Consider the following 24,871-nt stretch of genomic DNA (forward strand, 5'->3'; position numbering starts at 1 on the left):
TGAAAGTCCAGATGCCTTTATAAATGCTTGAAAAATGCATTTGGTCCAGTCAAACTAGAGCAACATCTAGGATTCTGTTATTTGACAGAGAATGGAATTTATTACAGCTGTGGTCATAATGACAGTTCCTCTCTTCACCTGTCATCTGTGTGGTCCAGGAATCTAATGCACAACAGGATGCCATAGCTGGTTTTCGTGTCTTGTCATTAGTGTCTAGCATCTCCAGTAACATGGAAAAGCTGCTATCAGTGCTCTCAACAGCTTGAAGAGCTTTACGTACAGGAAGAGGCTTAAAATACAATACAGGAAGAGGTTTAAAAGAGAGCTCTTATCAGTGAATTGTATCACATAAATCTCTTGAGATGCTGTATGCTGTGCTGAGGCCAGGAAACTTATTTTTTGCAGCCTTTCACTTAATATATTGGCTAGCGCTAATTTGCTTAAAGGCCCAAGTAGATCTGCTTTCTCTAGGCAATGCATCAACAATGTATGATCAGTTACCCAAGTCCTCTATAGGTTAGGTTTTCTTAGGGAAAAGACTCTGGCAATGTTTAAACCTCCTGCTTGGAGTGAAAGCATTCTTGGGGCTTGCATAAGCAAGCTTAAAGCAGGAGTACACTTGTGTGGTTTTACTACAGGTGTAGTTTAAAAAAAAGTCAAATGAAGTATATAGTTTGTTCCCTTTCTGTCACATTATTAACAAAAGCAAAGAAAATCAAGGCTCCCATGTCTCACCTCGCCTTTGCTTTTAGTAAAGGCAGAGACCACAGCTACTAAGTATATATGTGACTTTTTTTTACAGTAGAGTTTTAAGAAGTCTGAATTAACCTCCATTTTTAATTCCATGCATCATCTCACACTAAAAAAAAAAAAAAAATTGTGATTACCTTTGTGATTTGTGTGGCCTTGCAGTTTGAAGTTGCATGGTGTAGTATAGTTAGTGCAATAAAAAGCATTATGTGAGAACCGCAGAGCTTTCATTCCACATGTTGGAGCAATAAAGTTTCACTGAAACCTTGGCACCAAAACTGTATATTCATGTTCTGTTTGTTGTGCAAAGCCAACAATACCTCCCCCAAGAATTTTTCATGTCTACTAAGTGAACAGAGATGTGCTGTGCTAATCAAGTTGTCTTTCTCTGTTTATTTGGGGAATTTATGCACTTCCTTTCCAGCACTTGTAAACACTCAGTATCGACCCATTAGTAGGTTTGTCACTTCATCATCCCAGATAGCGTTTTGTTTGGGTTTTTTTCTCTATGGGTAGAGCAGATCACTGTTTTTTCAAGGATACTGAAGAATCGAATGTCTGATAGCTATTTCAGAATAAAATATTTCTACTTATCTTGCCATTCTATATTCTTGTTGACAGCAGCAATAACAGAAAATTATATTTCTATTACTTTACAGACCAGCCTGTAGGCCATCTGTGACAGTTGCCCTGTAAGACCTACTAAAAACAAACAAACCAGAAAAATCAGGTTAAGAATCTAAGCATAGTAAATGAAAATTGCAGTGTTTATGATATTTATAGTTTTTAATAAGTAAATTCTTTGTTTCGGTTCAGCAATATTTGGAATGTCTTTGAGAATAAGTAATTTCCCATCACATTGTTTACTGTAGAGACTTCTAAAGATCTATGTGGACTGACAGCAGAAAATTTCTTCTTAATGTTGCTCTTGCAATGGCTGCTTTTTAAACACGAGTGCATTTTGTTTAGATTTATTTTTTATTCACAGTCTAATTACACGGATGTTGCAGAGAGACCCGAAGCGAAGGGCATCTTTGGAGGAGATTGAAAACCATGCGTGGCTCCAAGGAGTTGACCCATCTCCTGCAACAAAGTACAATATTCCTCTTGTGTCATATAAAAATCTGTCTGAGGAGGAACACAACAGTATAATACAACGCATGGTTCTTGGTGATATTGCAGACCGAGATACAATAGTGGAGTAAGTTGTCACTTTTCTATATGCAGTTTGTTTTGTGCATCTGTCATTTTTGATTAAAGAATGTTCTGAGAACCTGGGTACTCCAGTGTTTAAATATCAAGCCATTCAGTTAACAAACAAAGTATTACATTCTTGCTCTGTGATAGGATAGTCTAGGATGAGAAATACTTAAGTAGACCCAACTGTAGGAAAAAATTCAAGAGAATGTGTTTGAACAGTGTTCAATTCCTGTGGTAGTTTGCCATCTTAAGTAAACTGCTTTGAAATCCATGCTTTTACTTGTGCTTCATATCTCATGCATATTTGGAGATGATAAATTCTAGCATTTTTCCCTTAGTACCTTTCCCGTATACCTGAATCTTTGTTAATTTAAAATATTATTCCTTTTATCTATATAATGCAAAATAGTCATTGTCACTGAGTGAGCTTGCTAGAAAGCTACATAGTTTCTTCTAATAGATTTAAACCCCCAAATTTCTAAAATATTCCCAAAATTGGAAGAGGACTTAAAATTTGTTTTTTCTATTTGTTTGTGTTTAAGCTGGAAAAAGTGTTACTATCTTACCATTGGCGGGGAGCGGGGGAAGCAGCAGTCTCGCTTCTTAAGCTTTTAGCTGCATAACAGTGGCATCCTTTCTGTTAGAATGTCTGAATGATGCTTACTGGTTTGTGAACTTAATTTTACTGTAAACTCAATGTGATGGCCCTACAATAATGAAGGTTTTTCCTCCAGTTGTGGCATAAACAAATATTAGTACTTTGTGGTTGTATGTGCCAGTGGGAAGGCCCATCATTGGTGCGTAATATTAATGAAATACAATTTTATAATTTAAAGAATGTTCCATAAAGGAAGAATTCCTTAATTTTTTTGGATGATATTCTGAGGGTGTCCTCGTCCAACTATAGTTGAAATTACTAGACTTGTTGGCTCTGTATTTTTAATAAAACCAAGACATGCTTGTCAAAACATCAAAAATATGGAGGTCTGCTTTCAGATGCTCTTCCTGCTATGAGAAGTACAGCAAGTTGAGATGCGTGTCCAGTTTTTAGAAAACCATTGATGTATGGTTTATTTTATGTTTTGTACTTTCCTTAGGGCATTGGAAACTAACAAATACAATCACATCACTGCTACTTACTTCTTACTAGCTGAAAGGATTCTGCGAGAAAAACAAGAGAAAGAAATTCAGACCAGATCTGCAAGCCCTAGCAACATCAAAGCTCAGTTCAGGTGAGAATTTAAGAATCTAAGTTGTTAACCTGGCTTAATGAGAATATTATTGAATTGTTCAAGTACTTCTTTTTTAAAAACAATGAAATACTTATTCATTGCAAATTTTAAATGTCTTTAAAGCGCTGTCGATGCTTCAGAAGCTGTTCAGAAATCAGTTACCAATAATATTTTCAATTTCTACCATTTTCAGGAAATGCTTAATCAATTTGAAGTCTGTATCTGAAGTAGTAAGTTTTCACACCTGCTAGGAAAGGGCATGTTCATTGACCTTCAGTTCCTTGTACAAATTGTGTATGTAATATCCCTGGGAAAAAAAGTAGTTGCATAATCCATAAACATGTTGATGGGGAATTAGTTATAAATGAGAAATCACTCTGAGTTTGATGTTATGATTTAGTGTTAGCTTTGATTTTTAATGGGCTGAACATCCCCTAAATCAAGCTTAGAGCAAACATCTGTAGGTTATGTTCTGTTTAATATCAGTTGATATGCCTGTTGTCTAAGGAGAACTGTTGAATTAATCGCCTTAATCACCCATTTAAAGATATTGCAACAGACTTTTTTTTAGTTTGACAAAAACATGATTAAAAACCTTATGGTAAGGTTCCCTGAGATTTTCCAAGCTTCAGCTGTGACACAGTAAAACTAAAGGGGGAAGTGGGGTTCTGGCATCTAGTTGGTATTGATGTGTTCAACCAGTCCATTTGTTCTGCAACCAGTTAGCAAAGCATCCCATATTTTCAGTTACAGCAACATATGCTTAAAAAACCCCCGAAACAAACACAAGGTGAATAGTATAGTTTCTACCTGCAAATTGATATTGGAAGATACACATTTTGAACAGTTATTTTTCTTAAACATTTTGTTTTTAATTTCCTGAGTTAAGTGTTAGACTAGGGATCTGCTGGTATTGAAAAAATCTTTATTGGCCCATCTTGACAATCTTTCCAGTGAAGATGGAGGTTGTGCTGAGGCATTTCCATTAATTTTTGTTCTCTAACCTCCAGTCTCTTCAAAAGTTGCCTTTTAGGTTTTGGTAAAATATTATTGGTAACTATTATTAGCAATAATAACAATTGTTAGTAGCTAATCTCTTAATAAGAGAAGAATATTAAGTGCTTGTGCTGATGTTTGGAGTTGCTGCCTACCTTCAGTGTTGTTAATCTGTCTGTAGGACTTAGAGAAAAAGACAAAATAGTTTGTTCATTTCAAAGGTTTTTTTGTGCAACTTTCATGCAAGGTCACATGTGAAATCATTTAATAGGAATGATAATAGGGACATAAATGCTATGGTGTCCTTCTGGTGCATATCCATATTTTCCTTGGCCTAATTGATAAAAGTCAGCTACTACTACCTCAAGTTCAAGCTAGAAGAAATGAACACTTGTTATAAATTTCCACAGTGTGCACTGTGGAAAATGGGTTAAAGATACATCATCTCCATTGGTTGTTACCTTGGATTTAGGCTGAGATTTTGGAGGCTTTTAGAGGAGTCTCTTCTGAATACTATTCCGTCTACCCGAATAATGAGTTGTTTTTCTCTGAACCTTACAGTGGTTCTCAACATCTTGGTCATCTCCAGTTAAGACTGCACCCTGTGTTGTGTACTGGAGTAGACTGAAATTTTGTTGCTGTACTTAAAAGGTCATTCACTCAATGGTCACTTATGCAGGAAATTTTATCTTCTGTTGTGTGGTTACAAGTACTTTACAAGAGTTATTGTTGCAGGCAACTAAGGGTTGACCATTTAGTCTGGAGCTTGGTGTTACAGAGCTTACCTCTCTTCAAGGGTAATACTGTAACTTTCACTCTGCAGTTCTCTCTTAATGGCTAATCCTCTTATTTTATGTCAATTTCTTTTAAAAAAGAAATCCAAGCAGAGCATCAAATGTCTAATACTAAGTATTAGTTATAAAACAAATTATTTTAGAGGAAAACTGAGTTTACCTTCAAATGAAAATTCTAAAACTACAAAATCAGCTTTTAAATCGTTTTGTTTTTTTTCTCTGCATCAGTGTCACTCTTTCAGTAGAAGAGCTGCTCCAGTTATATGAGGAACTGGAACAAACAAGTTAATTGAATCTAGATCTTGATATGAATTTGTAGAGTTGAATGGAGTAGTTGAAGCCTGCCTTATGAGTATGAATTTTCTTTTCATGACAAGGACATCTGCATAAACTCAGGAACTCTTGCCCTTAATGGTCCCAGGTAGCTATTCCTTGTCTTCATGATGGTTCTAAATTCAAAGTGTTTATATAGAATGACCTCATGGAAAAGACAACAAAGTAGTGCATTACTTTGATTTTGGGACTTCAAAAGATTAAAAAAAAAAAAAATTACTTTCAACCTGGAGCTTCCCTTCTGTCCCACTCTCCCCTCAGGCACACTGGGAATAAGGGGAGGCGGGGAAGGGAGGCAAACATGGGCTGCTATGAGAGATAAACATACTGTAGTGAGGAGGTTTATTGCCTGGAAACTACAGTACTGTTAGATACTATATTTACCCTTCATTGTGACAGCCACAGAACTCTCTTCCTTTTTTTGCTGACAAACCAGTCTGTTCTTAAAGCATGGTAAATCCTTGAAAGATTTAGATCTTCATTTTCTGTCACTTTTGTAGTTTATGTTTCTAATTTATTTAAGTCCTATTTGTTAATCACACACAGTTGTTTGTGTTTAAAATACCCAGCATAGCACAAGTCATCAGAAAACTAGGTCAGTGGTTCCCAGCATTTCTGGAGTCAGCTGGGGCCTAAGGGAGGATGCCAGTGTCAAACCAAGGAGGACCACAGCCTAGGCTCCACTTCTCGTCTGGACAGCTTGGGCCAGAGGTGCTGGTTGTGTGGCCTCCCTCCAGGCAGAGCTGCTCACTGGAGGGAAACTGGTGGGGGAGCACCAGCAGCTCCCAGTGCGCAGCGAGACAGGAAGGAGCCTGTGCGGCTCCTCCCAGGGAGTGGACTACACAGGCTTACACGGGTGTGTGTTGGCAGCCAGGTCCTACTGTTAGAGGATCCTGGTGGATTTTTGTATCACTGGTTTGTTAACCAAAACTGAAGCCAGCACTTCAAAAGAAAGTCTGCAGTTAGGCTTGATGAGTTTAATGTTGGCTTTAATAAAGTACTCTTCTTCAAAGTTCATACAATTGGGAAGATAGTTGTCAATTGTTACCCATGTATACAGGCATCTCATCAGGATCCTTTTCTATCCAGCCATTACAGAGGGAGCCTTGAGCAAATGCAGTCCTAGTGCAGGTGCTTCCATTAACTTGGAACACTTAGAAAGAACACGTTTAGAATAAGAATAGCAAAGAGATGTCTGAGCTTTCTTTGTTTCTTCAGCTTGATCTCTTAACACAGCAGAGATCAGGAAGTTGGTATGATCCTTCTGTCTTCGTGTGCAGGCTGCCCAAGCAGATATCTGGGGTCACACTTGGTGTGAAACATTCTCTGCTTCCTCTCCCGCTTTCATCCTACGACTTGCTTCTAAACTGGGCTACAAAGTCATGCAGCCCTTTCTTTTGGCACACCCAAAATGTGGTTGGGAATGTCTTGTAATGTGCTATCCATATGTGAACAGAGATCTCTACCACAGCTTTTCAAGCAGTATGCTAGAGTATTTTAGTTATGTAAAGTTAAATGATTGGCAAACTTTTTTAAATTAAGGATAACTCTTACTTTCAGAGGTTAGACAAAATTTCTTGGTCTCCACAAGAAATGTGGGGCTTATGCTGAGTGAAACAACTGAAGAATTATTCAGTGTTAAGGTGTTGGTCTGTAGGTGTTGGTCTTTTGGATTAGGCTTTTGAAATACAGAGAGAGAGAGGAAAGACCGACAGTCTCTGTTCTTAATTTATTCTGTGTGCATTATGAGAAAATTACAATATATATTAGGATTTAAAGTAAAATACAAATCATTAGATACTAGCTTAGATACTGGAGATAAGACATCAGCTGCTAACTGTAAAACTGATTTACACTCAAGTGTCACTTTCGTTTTGATTTGAGCTAATGCTAGTACACAGTCATACATTTTGAACTTGGATTTACAGTTTATTCAAGTGTCATATTCCTAAGCTGCTTGAGTCTTGAATTCATGCAGCTGTATTATTCCAGTTGCTCAGCTAAGGACAAATAAATGTATGATCTCAATTCATGTGTGTTTAAAATTAAAGGTGAATTTGTAGAATACAGCTTGGTCTGAATGAGACTTACTGAAAATGAACGTTTCTTCTGACTCAACTTTTCAGTCTCACTCATGTTAATTCTAACCTAATTTTTATATTAAGAATACTGGGGGAAAAAAATAACAGAAGCTTCAGATTAAAAGTAGTTTGCAATACTATCTTATTTAAGTTGTGCTTGAATCAGCTTGTATCTTCCTCTAGGTACTGGTGGTTCTATACCTACTTCAGATTATTTTGTTTGACACACAATTATTTAAAGTTTTTTTTATTGCTTAATTCATTTTCTGAGTGCAGTGAAATCTTAAGATTTCATTTGACAGTAACCAACATAATTTCTAAACTATGCTTTTGCATATATGGTGTTCCTTTCCAATAACAGCATTCCTAAAGGAATGCACATTCTCTGAGAATGTTTCCTTTTCCTCAGTTACTCAGTACTGTTATTTACAAACATGCCACTCAGCAGGCCAATTTGTGTGGCAGTACTTGTGCTTCTCTTGTGCAGAACTTACATTTTCTTATGTTCTGAAATGCCTGCCATGATCTAACTTTTCTTTTATCCTTTACTATTATGTAGGCAATCGTGGCCAACAAAAATCGATGTACCCCAAGATCTGGAGGACGACCTTACAGCTTCTCCTCTCTCCCATGCAACTGTTCCTCAGTCACCAGCTCGCACAGCTGAGAATGTTCTCAACGGCCACAGAAGCAAGGCCCTTGGCGATTCAGCAAAGAAGGAAGACATCCCTGAATTAGCTGGACCGGCACTTTCAGCAGTCCCATCAGTGAGCTTAAAACCCACTACAAGTGGCCGGAAGTGCTTGTTCAGAGTAGAAGAAGATGAAGAGGAGGATGAAGAAGATAAGAAGCCTATTTCTCTTTCTACTCAAGTTGTTCTGCGCCGTAAGCCTTCAGTTACAAATCGTCTTACTTCGAGAAAGAGCGCCCCAGTCCTCAATCAAATCTTTGAGGAGGGCGAGTCAGATGACGAGTTTGACATGGATGAGAACTTACCCCCAAAGCTCAGCAGGTTAAAGATGAATATTGCTTCACCTAGCACAGTGCATAAACGCTATCACAGGAGGAAAAGCCAGGGACGGGGCTCTAGTTGCAGTAGCTCAGAAACAAGCGATGACGACTCGGAAAGTAGGAGACGCCTAGACAAAGATAGTGGGTTTACTTACTCCTGGCATAGACGGGATAGCAGCGAAGGGCCACCGGGCAGCCAAGGAGATGGTGGTGGACAAAGCAAACCAAGTAACGGAAACGGAGGCGTAGACAAAACGAGCCCAAGTGATAACAACAAAGGTGGGGGGAGTCCCTCCGGTAGCTCCAGCGGTAGCACCAACAACACTTCAGGTTCCACTCGGAGATGCGCTGGATCCGGAAACACAATGCAGCTATCGTCTAGAAGTGCAGGGGAACTGGTTGAAAGCCTGAAGTTAATGAGCCTTTGCCTAGGTTCACAGATTCACGGCAGCACTAAATACATTATTGATCCTCAAAACAATCTGTCCTTTTCCAGTGTAAAAGTACAGGAGAAATCAACATGGAAAATGTGTATAAGTTCCAGCGGAGGTGCAAACCAAGCTTCATCACTGGGCAGCCTAAAATTTTTTTCTGACCAAATGTCAGACACAGCAAACGAATTGGAACGGATAAAGAACAGGAACTTGAAAAACAATGTGCTACAACTACCTCTCTGTGAAAAGACGATATCTGTGAATATTCAGCGGAACCCAAAGGAGGGGCTGCTGTGTACCTCCAGTCAAACCAGTTGTTGTCATGTCATTTGACAATGACCTGACTTTAATAGCTCGATCTACTTGACAGCATCATTCTTCCTGTTCAGAGCTGTGAACACCTTGTCACGGACCCCCTTTTGTTGTCTTAAGATTTTTCAGTGGGCTTTGAGCAGTTATTTATTACACTTTAATTTTGTGTTTGCTTGATGGTATGACAATGCATGGTCTTTGCATGCTGCTAGCCGATACGTTTTTCTTTTTCAACAAAACAGAATATTTTATTGTGTAATTTTTACATTTATAATTTTACTATGGAAGATCTGGATTAAATTAAAATAAATATCTGGATCCTAATGTAAATGGAGCACTTAGAAGTTTCATGTTCTGCACTTAAACTAGAGAGAGAAGCTTTTGTTTGCTTGTGAAATGTTAATTCTTGTTCTGACCTTCTGTGATAACTAAAATATGTGATATGTGGCATACTTCTATGTGTCTGAAACGGAACCAAAGCAATAATGTTTTGATGCTGAAAACTCTTCAGGGAGCTTTCAGATGTTCCAAGGCTTGTACAAAGCAAAGATGCACTGAAAATTAGTGATCTTGGAATATGATTTTAAACCCACACCCATTTGTCTTAAGCTATGATATGGATAAAGTTGTGGCTCAGAAATCAAACTGAAAAGATCTTGTTTTGCTAGAGGCAGTTTTCTTTTTAAAAAAAAAAAAAGCAAGTAGATTTGTAAGGCAGCTTTTTCCCATAGAAATATGTTAATATTACAAGCAGACAATCTTCTTTTTTAATATAACAAAGGTAAATTATTAAGTCTACTTCTGAGTTTTTACATGCTAACTGAAAATAAAGTATTTGTATGAATTACTTTTGTTATCAGTATATCATGACACTTAATATTTTAGGTTTTTACCTTGTAAACCTTCTCCCCTATCCTCTCCTCCCCTCCCTGAGATTTCAAAAGGCAATAAGGGATGGAAAACCTTTAGGTAATTGGATTCAAATTGAAATCGTTATTGTCATTTACATTTTTCTCATTATTACTCTTTTTAAGACTTAAAATACTGCTGTTGCCCACATGTACACCACTTATTTTCCCTCAGTAATAATGCTTTTTCATAAAGTTGATTTAAAATAGCATATAGGAAAGTATTTATTTTGCAGCTCTTAGCCTTTCTGTCAGGTTTCCCATTGCCATGGCAAGGTCTTGATTTAGAGTATTTCTGTACAAAAGGATACTTTTGACCAGATGAATTAACTTTGTGGAATTTTATTATCTAGAATAAAATATATTGCAGATTCCTAGTTTTGGGAAGGGCAAGAATGTTTTATTTTTTCATGCTGTGCACTGGGTCTTCTAAGCAATGCTAGTGAAACTGGTGGTATTATGTAGCAGCGCCCTGGGCAGCCGTTGGATGTCTGAGAGGAGTTTACACTGTTGAGCATCTCCTAACACTTGCAGAATGGTCAAATACAACGCATTTCACGTCCACCGCAGAGTGAGCAGAGCACCAAAGAACAGCGTTACGCTTGGTCATAATTTCTACAGCTCATGACAGCTCTTCTTGATGAGTAAAAGACTTTACTAAGAGAGCCTAAATTGCATGGGGTATTCTTACTGGCTAGCCTAGCCAGGGATTTTGCATTCTGCTTCCTAAACAAGGCAAAGGATAAGTGTTTTACTTTAAGTTTTAAACTCTAGTTGCAGTTTAGTCAGCGTGGTATTTATACATTGAAAGCTACAAGAATAGATGTGTGGGTGAAGCCATAGAACATATTTGCTTGAAATTTTTGAGCAGGGATCTTACCAAGGGCCAGAAACGAGATGTGTGGTTCACAGACGGTGAGCGTAACATCCAGTAGGAGACAAGTTTATAAAGGGCATTGGCAATAAACTTATTTGTTGCAGCTTTTTTCCAAGTATTGTAAATACTCTTTCCTGATACTATGTACAGCCTTGGAATGGCACCTTTTAACTAACCCCAGGTGTATTTTGTTTCCAATGTTTTTATATACAACTGTATATATGGTGCTCACTTTAGAACAGCAGTGTTGACCATTTATGCTGCATAGTTGTATCATAGCCTTATAGTTGTGTGTGGTTGGGTGAACCTTTGGGTGTACAAATGTTAGTCTGAGTGGTGTCCTTTATCCATTTGTTGATAGGTGAATGATTGTGCATGTGGTGTATGTTGTATTATGTTGTCACGTAAAAGGAAGGGCGAGAATAACCACTACATTAAGATAATATTGGACCAAACTATTTAGAGCAAGTAAACAGTTTCTTGTACCCCTTAACGTGTCTTTAAAAGTTGCATATAGTTACAGTAGTGTATAAATTAAATATTGTGGAAAAACAATTAGTCTTGTATTTTTCTGTATGTGTGTATATAAATATATATAAAAAAATAATGTACCTCTAGCAACTTAATCTGTATTTAAGATGTGACAATCTTGACACAGAATTTTAAGAGTAGCAGTATAAATAAGCAGAATTAATGAACAGAAATATAAAAATTTCTCACCAAGAAAGAATCCGTGTGTGTGTTAAGAGGGTACAGAAATATCAGCTGATCTTATTGCTTCCAGCAATGTTTGGCTTTTTCATTGTATAAACATTCATGGTGTGCGACAGAAATGGAAAATCCAGTTAATAAAAGTGATATCTTGATTGATGCATAACCTACGATTTGCACGTCAGTGCGGTTTGTTACTCCTGGTGTTCTCACTGTGTAAGGGCGGTGGCACAAGCTCCTGGCCGAGTCCCCAGGCTGCAGCGCAGCGGGGGTCAGACCTCCCGGAGCCATGCTTGCTGGGAGCGCCGCCTCAGTACTGCAGGCACGGAATAGCCCATGCTGAACAGCGCTGGTCAAGTTCACAGAGTAATGAATTAAAATAGAAAGCAGTAGAAATGTAAGCTCGGTTGCCTTGAAAAAATACAACTTTTTGTGCGGATGCATGTTAATTGGCAAGCTTTCAGTTGTTCTCTTGCATAGATCAAACTTGTTCATTTGGGCTTAAAAGTTGTCATGGTTTGCATCTGCTAAAATGGCTTTTTATTTAAAGGCTGAGGTAGCTGTTTCTTAGGTGGAACTTCAGAATGATTTAAATGGTTTAGTAGACTTTACAAGCTGCTTTTGATTGATACACTTGTCCAGCTTACCATCATAGCAAACCTGGTGCTGTTCCGGCAGCTTGTGCCTGGCAGCTCTGGAATACGGCGTACAATGGGTTTCAAAATCTCAGTTAAAATATTTGCTGTGCATGTGCCCAAGTAAGTGAGATGAGTCTTAGCCACACGTGTGCCCGTTACAGTCATGGGAGGGATATCTCACCCACCCCTGCTGTAACTCTTGGGGAAAATAAGGTGCTGTACTTGTCTCAGGTTTTCCCTTGTTAGATGAAACGATTGGTTGTGTACCAGTTTGCCAAGCCTGCATAGGTGGTGTGTAAACTAATTATTTTTTTTCTTGTGAAGATGTATGCGAGTTGAAGTTTCACCAGTATAGCCTGAATGTTTTTAATCCAAACCTAACCCAGTACTATTCTTCTTTGCAATGTAAAATGGGTAATAGTAAAAAAACCCAATGTTTTGCACTGATAGACATCAGAAGCCTTAAGACAAAGCTATTGTCACCCACACTGCCCAAGATGTAAAACCACTGTGTAAGACACAGCTTTCTCTGCATGCATGCTCTGCTCTGTTTCTGCTGTCACATGTAACTGGATCCCAGGAGTCAATTCCACTCACTCACTGCAACTGCTTCACAGTGTACATTTTACAACTCTGTCCCACATTGCAGCGTTTAGGCTGCCACGTGCTGGAAAACATCTGCTCCTGAACATTTAGTCTAAAATTAAGTATGTCAGTACAGAATGGAGAGAACAACTGAAATACCTAAGCTCAAATCCAGGCGTGTGCTCTCACTGTCATCACTTACTTACAAACTGCTGTGCCTTAACGTGTAGTTAGGAGAGTAATGCTTCTTATTGCTGTCTTTCTTCCAAGGTACTGTGAAAAGCAGCTTGGGTTGAGGAGGGGGCGGCAGCGCTAGCCAGTGCTTCTGGAACACGTTCTGCCCATTTTGCCCCACCAGCGTGTGCTGTATCTCAGGACTGAGAGATAACAGTCCCAGGACTGGCTGAGAGTGGGTGGTTTCTGCTATCTCCTCATGCATGTGACCCGTTTACCCTTAGAGATGTCTCTGGTGAGCTGTGGTTTCACACAGAGCCTGTGATTTAACTGCTCGTGAAACATGACCTGTAACCAGCCAGAGATGGTATGGACACAGGGTGTTTGGCACACTTACTTACATGGATTAATGGCATTATTTAACAGGTTACGTAATTACGTGCAATTAATGTACAATTGCTTTATGATTGGCTAGCTGTGCAAAGCTGTACCCACAGGCTTTTGCAGCTGGGACTCTGCCATTGCTGGTGAGCTTCCCAACTCTGGTTAATGCAAAATGGGGCGGAGGCGGCAGCAGGCAAGGAGCGGCCGAGGAACGCGCGGGGCTGTGACCGGGCCTGAGCGAGGAAAGGTGTAACGAATCTCGTACTACCCTCTTCTTTTTTAAGACAAGAAGGCCAAGCGATAACATCTCAGTAGTTGGTACACGCAGATCAGATTTTTTTTAAATGAATTTTTCATTAGCAAATAAAGAAATGTGCTAGCCAGTTACAGAGAAATCCCAACGTGGATGGCGGGCAATAAACAGAGAACGGGGGCAAACTGGAACGTCCCAAATATTAGAGACAACCAAGCCACCCCGACAGCCTTTCCCATGGTTAAGTTTATGCGGATGAATCAGAACAGATCTGTCTGTCGCTAATTCCACATTATGACTTGCTTTCAATAAAAGGTGTTTGAGTAATAACACCTTGACGTGACTGTACTTGGGAAAGCCTAACGGTGACTCACTTGTTTAGTTGCCTACTGACTGAAGCCAGCGAGGTTCCCTCACCAAAGTCACGTAGGTACTGTGTTTCGAGGGACGGCCGGATTGCCCTTCTCCAGAGCAATGTCCTTGTAGCTGCTTCAGCCTGCTCCCTTCTTGAAGCACAGGCTCTGGCTATTTTTTTTGAGTTTAAAATTGTAATTACTTGTAACAAGTTGACTCAGTTTGGCCTATCTGTGTGTATTACAAATAACATCAATTTCTAGAAGTTGGGAACCCTGAATTAGTGACAAAGTCTATTATACTAGGGAAAAAAAAGATGATCTCTATTTACTTTCCCAGATGGTAGAAGAATTGTGTTGTATGAAAAGTGCAAGTATACTTGATACTTCAGAGGACTTGAAAAGCATGGGGTTTTTATAAGGACTTCACTAGGCTCTCAGACGTGTCATGTCAGATCTCCTTAGCAATTAATTTCAGCAAACTCTTGTGTAACATCTTCCTATTTCTTCCCCCTCACTACTCTCTCTTGAGAAATAGAGGGCTGGGGGAGGCAGGAGGGAAGGATCTGTTTTTCTCTCTGGGCTGTTGTGTGCCACATGCACTCAGCTTGAGTGCCCAAGGCCTGGGAGAGGTTCGGCTCAGCGTTGCAGACCTGGGAGCTAGCAGGAAGGGCTGATGAGCTCCCTTTCTTACGCCATGCCCAGGATCGCCCTTCATCACACCAGTGATGACAGATGCCATCACCACTCTGTTTTATATCAAGCAGCAGGGTGCAGAGAGATCCCTCCTCTCTAAGGGCATCAGTCTTCAGGGCTGACAGGTGAGTCACCAGGCGCTGCTGTCAGCTCCAGCCTGATGCTGGCACTCACCCCTCCAGCGCTGGGATGAGGCATGGGAGAGCTTTCCTGAAGAAAGCACATGGCGGTAGTAGGCATGGTTCCCACTGGCTTCTTTGCTTATTTGAGTAAGGAAGTAAACTCTCAATCGGTGCAAGTCTCTCAATGCGATTTGAGATAGCCTACCTCGACCTGAGGGAATCTAAAATAATACCCAGAATTGCTTGCCTGCTTACAGAGGAACCTTTCTTCATGTAACGATTCCAGTGTTTTCCTCTTCTACTGTCCTCGAGTTCACGGGAGGTGCTGCAGTCCGGCAAGTACAGCAGAGATCTTGAGTCAGCAGATCCCTCTGGGCCATGCAATTAGACCCGTGGCTCACAACGTACCTGATGAGAGAACTTTTGGATCACCAGTAAATTATTTATGACCGCCCTTTTCCTTAAAAACCGTTTTCTTGGTTGTTACTGCTGCTGCTAAAGAGCCATGTAAAATTCAAGCCTTATGGATAGGCACAGGCTACTCCCACACAGTCGTCCTCCCAAACAGGATGCCTCCAGACTCATCCTAGGTTTCTCCCTAAAGCTTGAGACCAGAGATGAACTTACTTTATTTCGTAGACTCCGGCCCTGGAAGAACTGCCACGCTCCCAAGTCTGCCTGCCTGCACTCTGAAAGGCCCAGAGCCAAGGCTGTCTCTGTGAGGTGTAAGGGTCTCTCTGGCTGGGTGACGGGCCGTGCCACGAACCTCCAGGGATGGACTCGCTGCCCGTAACGGGGGCACAGGCAGAGCGTAAGCTGGGCCGTGCCCAGTCCCGAGGCAGCTGCTCGGAGCCCATTCACGCTTTCCACAACCCCTGCATGAACCCACCACTATTTGCCTGAAGGGCCCGAGCTGCAGCTTCAGCTATTGATGTACGCAAACTGCTCGATGACCCCAAGGAAGACGACAGAAGACGCTTACCGGGAACCAGACACCTCTGATCTAGGTGGCTTCGTTTCCTTTCCCTTCAGTGCACTTTCCCCTGTAGCCCGCCGTGCCCTTCTCTATTGCACGCTGAGAAAACCAGACCGATGGCCTCGCATGGCAGCTCTGCACCAGGGCATGGCCTGAGCACAATGGGCAAATGAAGTCTCCACTCCTGTGTGCCTTGGGGACACAGTTACCCAGACTAGGAACAGACATACAGATTACACAGCTTGTGAATGGCAGTTACTGGTAAATATCGTATTTATTCTTTCTAATATTTTCAGCTGACAACAGATTTTTGTCAGTAAGTTTCATCCCTAGCATCCCACAACTTTTACAGATGCACCTACAGCAGAAAGAAAACAATACATTCAGAAGCATAGACAGAAACGTTTTTTTCTCTCAAATGAGAAATACATGACATCATGAATGTAAAAAAAACAAAAACCAAACCAAAACCCAATATCAAACTGATATCAAACAGTATGAAACACAGCACACACACACCCTCCCAGTAAAAGGACAAAGAGCAGCATACAGAGGAATAGGAGCTAAGTTTCAGTTCAGTGACAAAATATTACTTGGCAATATACAGGTAACATTCCTCAGCAAGCTACAGTGTATGCTCTTTAGGACAGAAACACTCTCTGTCGTGACTGTGTAGCATCTGTGATGCTAAAACGAGAGTTGTCCCAGTATCTAGAACAAACTCTAATCCCTATAAAACAAAGGATTCCCATACTTCTCACTCACTCACACTATGGAAGGTCATAATTCCTCCATACCTACTAGCTTTAGGTGGAGAATCCACCTAAAGAACAGTATTATCCCCATTTATAGATAAGGAAACTAAGCAGAAGTGAAGGGATTTGCCCAAGGCAAGGGCAACAGCTGACGTTACTTATGTCACCCGGTACTTAAACCTTACTAGAGATTTTCCTGTTAGTCTACAGAAAACAGGAGAATGGAAGGACCACAAGGACAACCACAAAGTCAGTTTTGCAGAAGTCTACTTATTTTTTTCAGATGATCACAGTTGAGACACAACTCAAGTCCTCTTCTAACCCGTCTTAGAAAATTATTCCAGACACCTGATACAGTTGCCATCAGCAAAACACACCAACTTTACGCTCATAAACCAGCACAAATTAGCAAACCAGCGGAATCCCTTCAAAATGGCAACGACAAGCTCACAAGAACATATTCCACCAGGCACCCATCCCACAGATTTTTCTTCTCCTGAACCGTTCACTCAAAAACACTGACTAGGCAGCACGAGCAAAACTTGAACAAACGTGAGCTACTTCAGATCAAAGTGGGCAAGAAACTGCAAAGCTGGGGGGCTTTCATGGAGAACATGCTGGTCCCCTCCGCCAAAAAGCTTTGGTTTTGGGATCTCTACAGGGCTCTCGGAAGGGAGACGTGCTCCCCTCAGAGATCCCTGCTGGCTGCTCAGGGCAGAGCCTGTGCAACCACAACCCTGCCGCGGCTTCAGGAACAGGCTGTGAAACAGCAGCAGCCCGTGAGATACCCCTGAAATAGCAGCAGCGTGGGGGATGCATGGTGGGAGAAGCAAGAAGAGAGACAGCAGCTGTAGCATGGTTTTGCTCCTCTTCCCAAGGGAAGAGAGTCGTTTCTTACTGGGTCACGCCTGCAGAGTTTGAGAAACGCTAATTTTAAATTCCAGACAGAATACATTATTTTGGCTTAGTTATGTTACTCTGCTGTGGGGGCCCTGTGGCAGAAATCTGAAACGTGCAAAGTAGGCAAATGCCTTAATTATTATAACAGCAGATTTTTCCAAACAGAATTCCAGCAAGTATCACATATAGGTAAGTTACATGTACTAAAGATGAAGGTCACAGCAGGCGAAAATAAACTGTCTCAAGGTCACAGGAGCAAACACTGTGGATTTTCGTCCTATTACTGTCAGAAAACAATGAAACATTAGGAAAATTACCTTTTTGTGAAAGGCAAGGGAAAAAAAAAAATCATATATTCACTACATACACGAGTACTGGTAATATCAGGTATCAAGTTTAATTGATCTGTTACTATCAGTTCATTTAACCAGAAGATCCATTCATACAATACTGCAGTTCAAGAGCCAGGGAAGTGATACCAAAATCTAATGTAAATTAAAAAATAAATACAAATCGTAAATTACTGATCAGCAATCTGTTTGCTACTGAATGCTTTTTACCCAGCTTTTGAAAAGATTTTAGCTGGGGATTATTTAGATAAGCTAGCGCACAGGAGTATATAATGCATACTTTATAATATTTATGTTCAACTATTTCTCAGAGCATATAGGGAACAATCATGTATTTCATTATGCAATGTATAAAATATTTAAATTAATTTGCTATGTGCAAACAGTAGCTAATAAGCAAGTCTCTGAAATAATACAGGATTGATTAACTATTGTAATAAAGGAACAAAAGGGGCAATAACCCCAAAGGGACAATACACTGTGAATTAAATACTAGTCTACCTTCTTTTTTTTTTTCTTTTACAGAGTTGCAGTTGAAAACTCTAGTTAGCTTCTGGATGCTTGCTCGCAGGATCTGTTTTCAATCACTTGAAGCACGGTGAGTCTGGCAGATTTCAACCAGACCTAGCATAAGCTGGAGTGCTTTATTTGGTGTTAGCTTCACAAACAGTTGCATATAAGAAACAAAGAGAGCAGGAGAAAACATCTTTTTTTACTGTGTCAGGCAAAGAATGTTTACCAAGTATCATATAAGCAGGTGCCACCTACTGAATAGATGGTAGAGCGCACACTCTGAGAGCTACATATCATCATAAACAAACGCTCAAGAAGTGCCCGCATTCACATGTGACTGCTTTAGTCATCCGCGTTCCTTCATGTTTACTCCTTCAGTGACTCAGCCGCAAGCTTCATTTGCTGTGAGAGAAGGGAAAAATGAAAAGGTGCACTAAGTAAGTGCAGTGGTAGCATGACGAATTACAGAAAACAGTGAAATCTGAAAGCAGGACACTTCTGAATCCAACTGAATAATAAAGCCACACAAAAGAATTAACTCGAGCTTTGGTAGTTAAAAACACAAGTTTGTTATGCCTGACTTTTACAAATGACACAGTTTTAACAGAGACACTGCTTTTCCCACCAAAAGACTCAGCAAATGATGATGCAATTTGTACGTTAATTAATTCTTTTTGTGATGAATAATGCCTTACGCTGAAATTACTGGGCCCAACAGATACAGAAAAAAACCTTCTCCCTCAGACTCATGACGAGGGGGAACTGCTCTAAGAACAGCAAAATGAAAAGCTGGGGGAAATTACTGTTGTATTGGAACTGTCTTCTGCCACTCCGAGGCAATAACTGTGCTCATGTCAGTGCTCCGTGTAAGCTGGCATTGCCATCGTTGTTCCTGGAAATCCCCGACCCCTGTATCTCTGGTCACGCCTGCGTGCAGGGTAACTGGCAGTCGCTTTATCTCTTCTTAGGCAGCACTGACTGTTACCTAAAACAATGGCAGTAAGCACAGACAGGTGCAGCTGATGGGCTTTACTGGAAATCCGCTCTTACATTTAGGAAGACATCGATACCAGGCTGGAATTAAGAATGCTTATCTCTGAATCACAGACGGATTGCTTTATTTAATTATTTATTTATTACAATACAGGATAGTTCTTTGAGATAATTTCAGATAAACAAAATGCTCACCACAATGAAGGACTGTGATATCAGAATCTCAGACACAAAGGGAATTTTAAAAAAATTATTAATTATTCCTTGTTATAGCAGATATTCATTCTGAAGACAGGAATGCAATTTGCTTAGTCAGTGGGAGAATCTACCTACTGGCCAAGTGGTACGCACATTTTTAAGGTACATCCTTTACAGATGTAAAATTTCAGTTCGCTGTGAAGTCGTCAATACTGTAGAGGGGTTTTTTATTTTTAGAAAAATCATAAAAGTCATTTAGCCTTAAATATTTAAGTTTTTAAGGGATCTTAAAAGGTCAATGAACTACTGACACAACGCTGCTCCTAGTTTCCCATTGCATGAATGTTAAGCTGTAACTGTTATTCAGCATTTCCATATTGCCCATTTTTTTTTGCTGTTGAATTGAACGAAAACATCCTGTGATATAAGAAAGAGGTAGCAGACTGCTATGGTGATATGTGTTATTTCCAATCCTGTTGTTAACCGGTTTTGTTTTCATTATCTTAGGACATCACCAGAGACATCTCAATGTGAAACCAGAATAACAACTCCAGGCATCGAAAATATCTGCTGAGTAAGAGAAACCAGAACCGCTCTTTGAAGCTTCTTCTTAAAGAGGATGTTTCATAATACAGAATTCACAGAGGCAATAAGAACGGAGTTTAAACTGTGCCAAAGGCGTCTCAGCTGGCATTATCAGCTAAGGGTCTTGCAACCTCTGGGAAGGCTGGAAACCACCCTGATATAGTAAGAAATAATTACAGTGACTTAAGTCCCCAAAGAAAAAGACTGAGAGACAACAGTCCAAGGAAGGAGACTAGATGGAGACCAGCCCAAAGGACAGGGTGAGGAGCAAAGGCAAGGAGATGCACAGCACTGCTGGAATTCAGGAGGCCACAGGCTGGTGTCCAGCATGACTGCCACCTTTGAGGCAATTTGGGAGACAAGGAAAGAAAAAGGCTGGACATGAAAAAATGTGAGTGATCACATGAAGAAATAATTTATGCAGCTTCCAACTCCTAAGCAGCTGTGTAGTTTCCATACCATCCATCCACTGGTGGATGGACATGTCCTTCTGAGTTCCAGTTCTTTCTTTTATGCTTGCACTTGATTTTATACAAATGGCCCAGTGCATACGAGCTATTAGAAAGACAAACACCTAATAATGCTATCAAAAAAAATTGGAAAAGAGGAAAACTGCAAATACAGTGGACACGTTCATTCAATTTCTATCCTGAAATGTAAAGATGTCAGATTGCTTTAATATAGTACCTTCTAACTTTCCTTTGCTGCTAGTCTATGCCTGAACCCATTCTAAAACATTACTCTGCATGATAAAACCCACCTACAATAAAACTCTTCTTTACCATTTTTATCTGTATTTCCATGCCATCTATAAGGGAAGTAAAATTAGTTTGTGATACAAATATTTATATGCTTCTCCATAGCAACAGTGCAGAAAAGCAGCCATAGCTAAATGCTGGAGTACAGATTCTTCTTCGGCATCCTGATTCACTTATTTAAATAAATGTCTGTATAAAACTACAGCATCTTAATTAAAGTGACTTCTACCCCTACTGTAAAAACATTAAAAAGATACAGAAGACAGCAACTTAATTCAGCTCATGATTCATCAAATTCAAACCTAATTCCCTTATTTTAGAATGATTTTCTTAAATTCTGAGTGGTGTACTTATACGGGGATTGATGAGGAATGTAGAAAACTGGAAAGGTATTTTTATTCTCTGATTTCTGCAGGGCTTGCCAAAGTCTGGAAAAAAACCAAGCACATGACTATTAATGATGACTAGATGGTAATCTGTCCAAAAATTCTGTACAAGGGGGACTACTGTCATTTATTTTTGAAGGCCCTCCTAATTTTAACTGAGCTAATCTTATGCTAGTATTCTCTTATGCTGGCAATCTTATGCTAGTATATTTAAAATATATGACAAACAAACAAATTTCCCAGCTTCTTCAGTGGGCCAGTGAGTAGAAAAACCTCTTAAAATAGCTTCACATGCTGCCATAGCGCACACAGCCTGGGCAAAACCAGTCCAAATGCAGTCACTCACATATTTCAGGAAATGAATCATAAGCCATGTGAGAACCCCAAGAGCTACATATTTAATTTCTTCTTTATAATTTCTAATACCAAAACATATTTTGCAGTACCTGGCAGCACCAGGCTCCCCTAAGAGCTATCACTTCAGCAAGCAACATGTGGTGGCACCATTAGACAATGAAATTCTTTGCCAAGTTCAGGCTGAAGAATTTTTAAATTTTCTTTTCTTTTACTGTGAAGGGAAATGTTCCTTTTTACTGGGAAAATATTTCTCTAGGACAACATATGGGAAAGGGAGTGTATTTTTTTTCTGATACTGAGAAAGGGAACTGACAAGGTACATTTTAAGATCACCTTTCCCCTGATGGCCCCAACAGGCTCACTGACAAACCTGTGGGACTGAGTTAACTACTCTTCCATCAAAAAGACATTTATTTTTAAGTTTTAAGTAGTATTTTAAAAATATAGAAAAAGAGGTATTAAAAACTTCTCAATCTACTTTTCAAACCTACTAGATACATAATGACAAAGAAAAACAACACCCAGTTGAGGGGTATTAAAAGCCTCTGTAAACTAACCAGAGGCATAGTTCATAAATGAGCTGGCTCAAGAAACCATTCTGCATTTATTATCAGCTGAGAGTTACTAGTGAAAGGTTTATGCTTCTGTTTTGCAAAATAGGTGGCTGGTGCATGACAACTGATCGCACAGTCCTGCTCCCTAGCAAGCCAGGCCTGGCTCTGCGCAGCACTTAGGATCACATCTCTCCCACTCTGTGGCTGTACCAACTTAATGGTCTGTTTAATGCAGCACACTTAGCAACAGTAGCCTATGCATGCAATACATAAGCGAAGCATATGTTTAAATTAATATTAGTTTATTGTAGTGGGGCTATAGTGTAGTTTATTCTAAAATTCTGTTAGGAATTGCTCTAAATATTTATCTGCTCTAATTCAATAGATTTGCTATTTCCATTTTATTAAGTTTAAATTTCTTTGTAAAGCACACATAATATAATTAGACAGTACTTTCAGTAGAAATAGCAAAAACTCTTCAATGTGGTTTACAAATAGGCTTTACCAATTAATTAGATTTCACTATATTTCAACATTAAATTTTCTGAAAGCATTTTAATAAAACATAACAGATACTTTCACACCACAAATACAGTTGCATACCAAGCCTGGAAATCAGGCTACTTCCTTTGTGTGTTCACAACCAGAAACACAAATTTTAGTACACAGGGTACTGACTGTAGTTATCAACAACTCGTAACTCTCCAGGTAGAGGGTCTACGGAAGTCTGATCTCGTGATTTAGTGCTACGAACAATACGACTCAATATACGCAAGTAAAAGAAATAGCTACAAACACGAACTAACAGAAATACACAGTAACACCACAGACCTTGACTAAAGCAAACCCAGTTGAGCTGCCAAGGGATTTACCACTAGCAGCACTAGGGCTTTGTTCAAGCCACAGCCCACTGGAAATCCAGGTCGCTTCTGCGTGGCATGAGGAGGACCACGGCCCACCTTCATTTTCAAACCCTGTGCACAGAGCCCAAGGACGACGAGATGCTTTGCATCTTGCTCTGCGCAGGAGGGCTGCTTTGAGCAGGGACATTGCGTGCCCCGGCGTGAAGCTTCACTCTGCCCCTGCAGCTGAGAAGCGTGAGCTGCCTTTCACAAACCCTATCTTGCAAATCCATCTGTGACCTTCTTTCTGCACAAGAGGATGACAGAAGATAAGCCAGCATTTCTGCTGTTACCAGTGCTCATTTCACACACACTCATAATCTAATCAAACACCCTCAACTTTCCTATATGGTTTCTATGGGACAGCCAACATTTTATCAGGTGGCTAACAGTCTTTGCATTCCTCACTTCTGGTTGTCTGTTTAATGTTGATTTCTTGCACTTGCTGAGCTCTGTGTCAAAGGCTTAGAACGCTGTTATTTTCCAGTTATGCTTGGTCTTGGTAAGCCAGCCCCTAACTACTCTCAATTTTACCACTGTGTGTGTTAATGCCAACTGACAATTCAACCACAACCTGAGGAAAACAATTTTAAAAAATAAAAAGTATTTAAAAGTGAAAAATCAATGAAAACAGGAGTTAATGACTCATTGGTTCAGTGCTTTTCCATATGCATACTTGTCGTGGTTTAACCCCAGTCAGCAACTCAGCACCACGCAGCCGCTTCCCCCTCCCCCTCCCAGTGGGGTGAGGAGGAGGAAAGCAAAGGAAAAAAAAAGTAAAACTCATGGGTTGAGATAAGAACAGTTTAATAACTAAAGTAAAATATAATACTAACAATAGTAATAATGAAATATAATAATAATAGTAATGAAAAGGAATGCAATAAACAAAAGGGGGGGGGGGGGGGAAGGCAAAAACCAGTGATGCACAATGCAATTGCTCACCACCTGCTGACCAATGCCCAGTTAGTTCCCGAGCTGCGATCCGCACCTCCTGGCCAACTCCCCCCTGTTTATATACTGGGCATGACGTTCTATGGTATGGAATAGCCCTTTGGCTAGTTCAGGTCAGCTGCCCCGGCTATGCTCCCTCCCAGCTTCTTGCACACCTGCTTGCTGGCAGAGCATGGGAAACTGAAAAGTCCTTGGCTTAAGAGAAGCGCTACTTAGCAACAACTGAAACATCAGAGTGTTATCAACATCATTCTCACCCTAAATCCAAAACACAGCACTGTACCAGCTGCTAAGAAGAGAGTTAACTCTGTCCCAGCCGAAACCAGGACAATACTCAACGTACAAATATGTTTGTATATATGAAGAACAGACATGTAAATAGCCATATAGTTAAATACAAGAAGACGTGAAGACAGATATTTCTAATCAGCAACTCCATCTTCTGCTTTTCCTGTGTTCATCATGTAGAACGCTCATTAGCAGTTTACTGCTTAAAGAAAGCATAGTGTTACATGGTATCTTTCCCACTTTCTCAAATTAATTATAATATGAAAACATGAGGGATATATATTAAAATTGTTCTTTCCTAATGGTATACAGTCACAGCAAAGGTAGTTTCTTGGGCCTTGAGCTGTTTGCTGACAACTGCAAGAACTGTATCAGCTTAATCTGTAAGTACCAGCCAGTTACAGAAGAGGCAAATTAACACCCACTTCAAAACTCAGTAAGCCTCTTCCACTTCTAAAATTTTATTCTGTTTAAAAGTGTAAAAAACTTATTAATGGAAATCTGTTCTCGCTGATTATAATGGTGGAAAGTTGTGGTAACTTCGTATCTAGAACCACA

At 40.0% G+C, this 24,871-nt stretch overlaps 2 protein-coding genes across 3 annotated transcripts in view; one reads left to right on the forward strand and one right to left on the reverse strand.

Annotated features, from left to right (window-relative positions):
* The window catches only part of SNRK (SNF related kinase), a 41,747-nt gene extending 29,913 nt beyond the window's left edge, over nt 1-11,834 (forward strand). Inside the window, exons 5-7 of the mRNA XM_050891223.1 lie at nt 1,739-1,951; nt 3,048-3,182; nt 7,946-11,834. Of these exons, the coding sequence (XP_050747180.1) occupies nt 1,739-1,951; nt 3,048-3,182; nt 7,946-9,164 (1,567 nt within the window). The 3' untranslated portion in view covers nt 9,165-11,834. The remainder of the gene's footprint in view (nt 1-1,738; nt 1,952-3,047; nt 3,183-7,945) is intronic.
* Nucleotides 11,835-17,853: 6,019 nt separating this feature from the next.
* ANO10 (anoctamin 10) overlaps nt 17,854-24,871 on the reverse strand; it is a 130,555-nt gene continuing 123,537 nt past the window's right edge. For both annotated transcript variants that reach the window (XM_050891225.1, XM_050891224.1), the window contains one exon: nt 17,854-18,740. In XM_050891225.1, the coding sequence (XP_050747182.1) occupies nt 18,705-18,740 (36 nt within the window). In that variant the 3' untranslated portion in view covers nt 17,854-18,704. The remainder of the gene's footprint in view (nt 18,741-24,871) is intronic.

This window comes from Gymnogyps californianus, chromosome 2 (genome assembly GCF_018139145.2).
Source record: "Gymnogyps californianus isolate 813 chromosome 2, ASM1813914v2, whole genome shotgun sequence".
Classification (NCBI taxonomy): domain Eukaryota; kingdom Metazoa; phylum Chordata; class Aves; order Accipitriformes; family Cathartidae; genus Gymnogyps; species Gymnogyps californianus.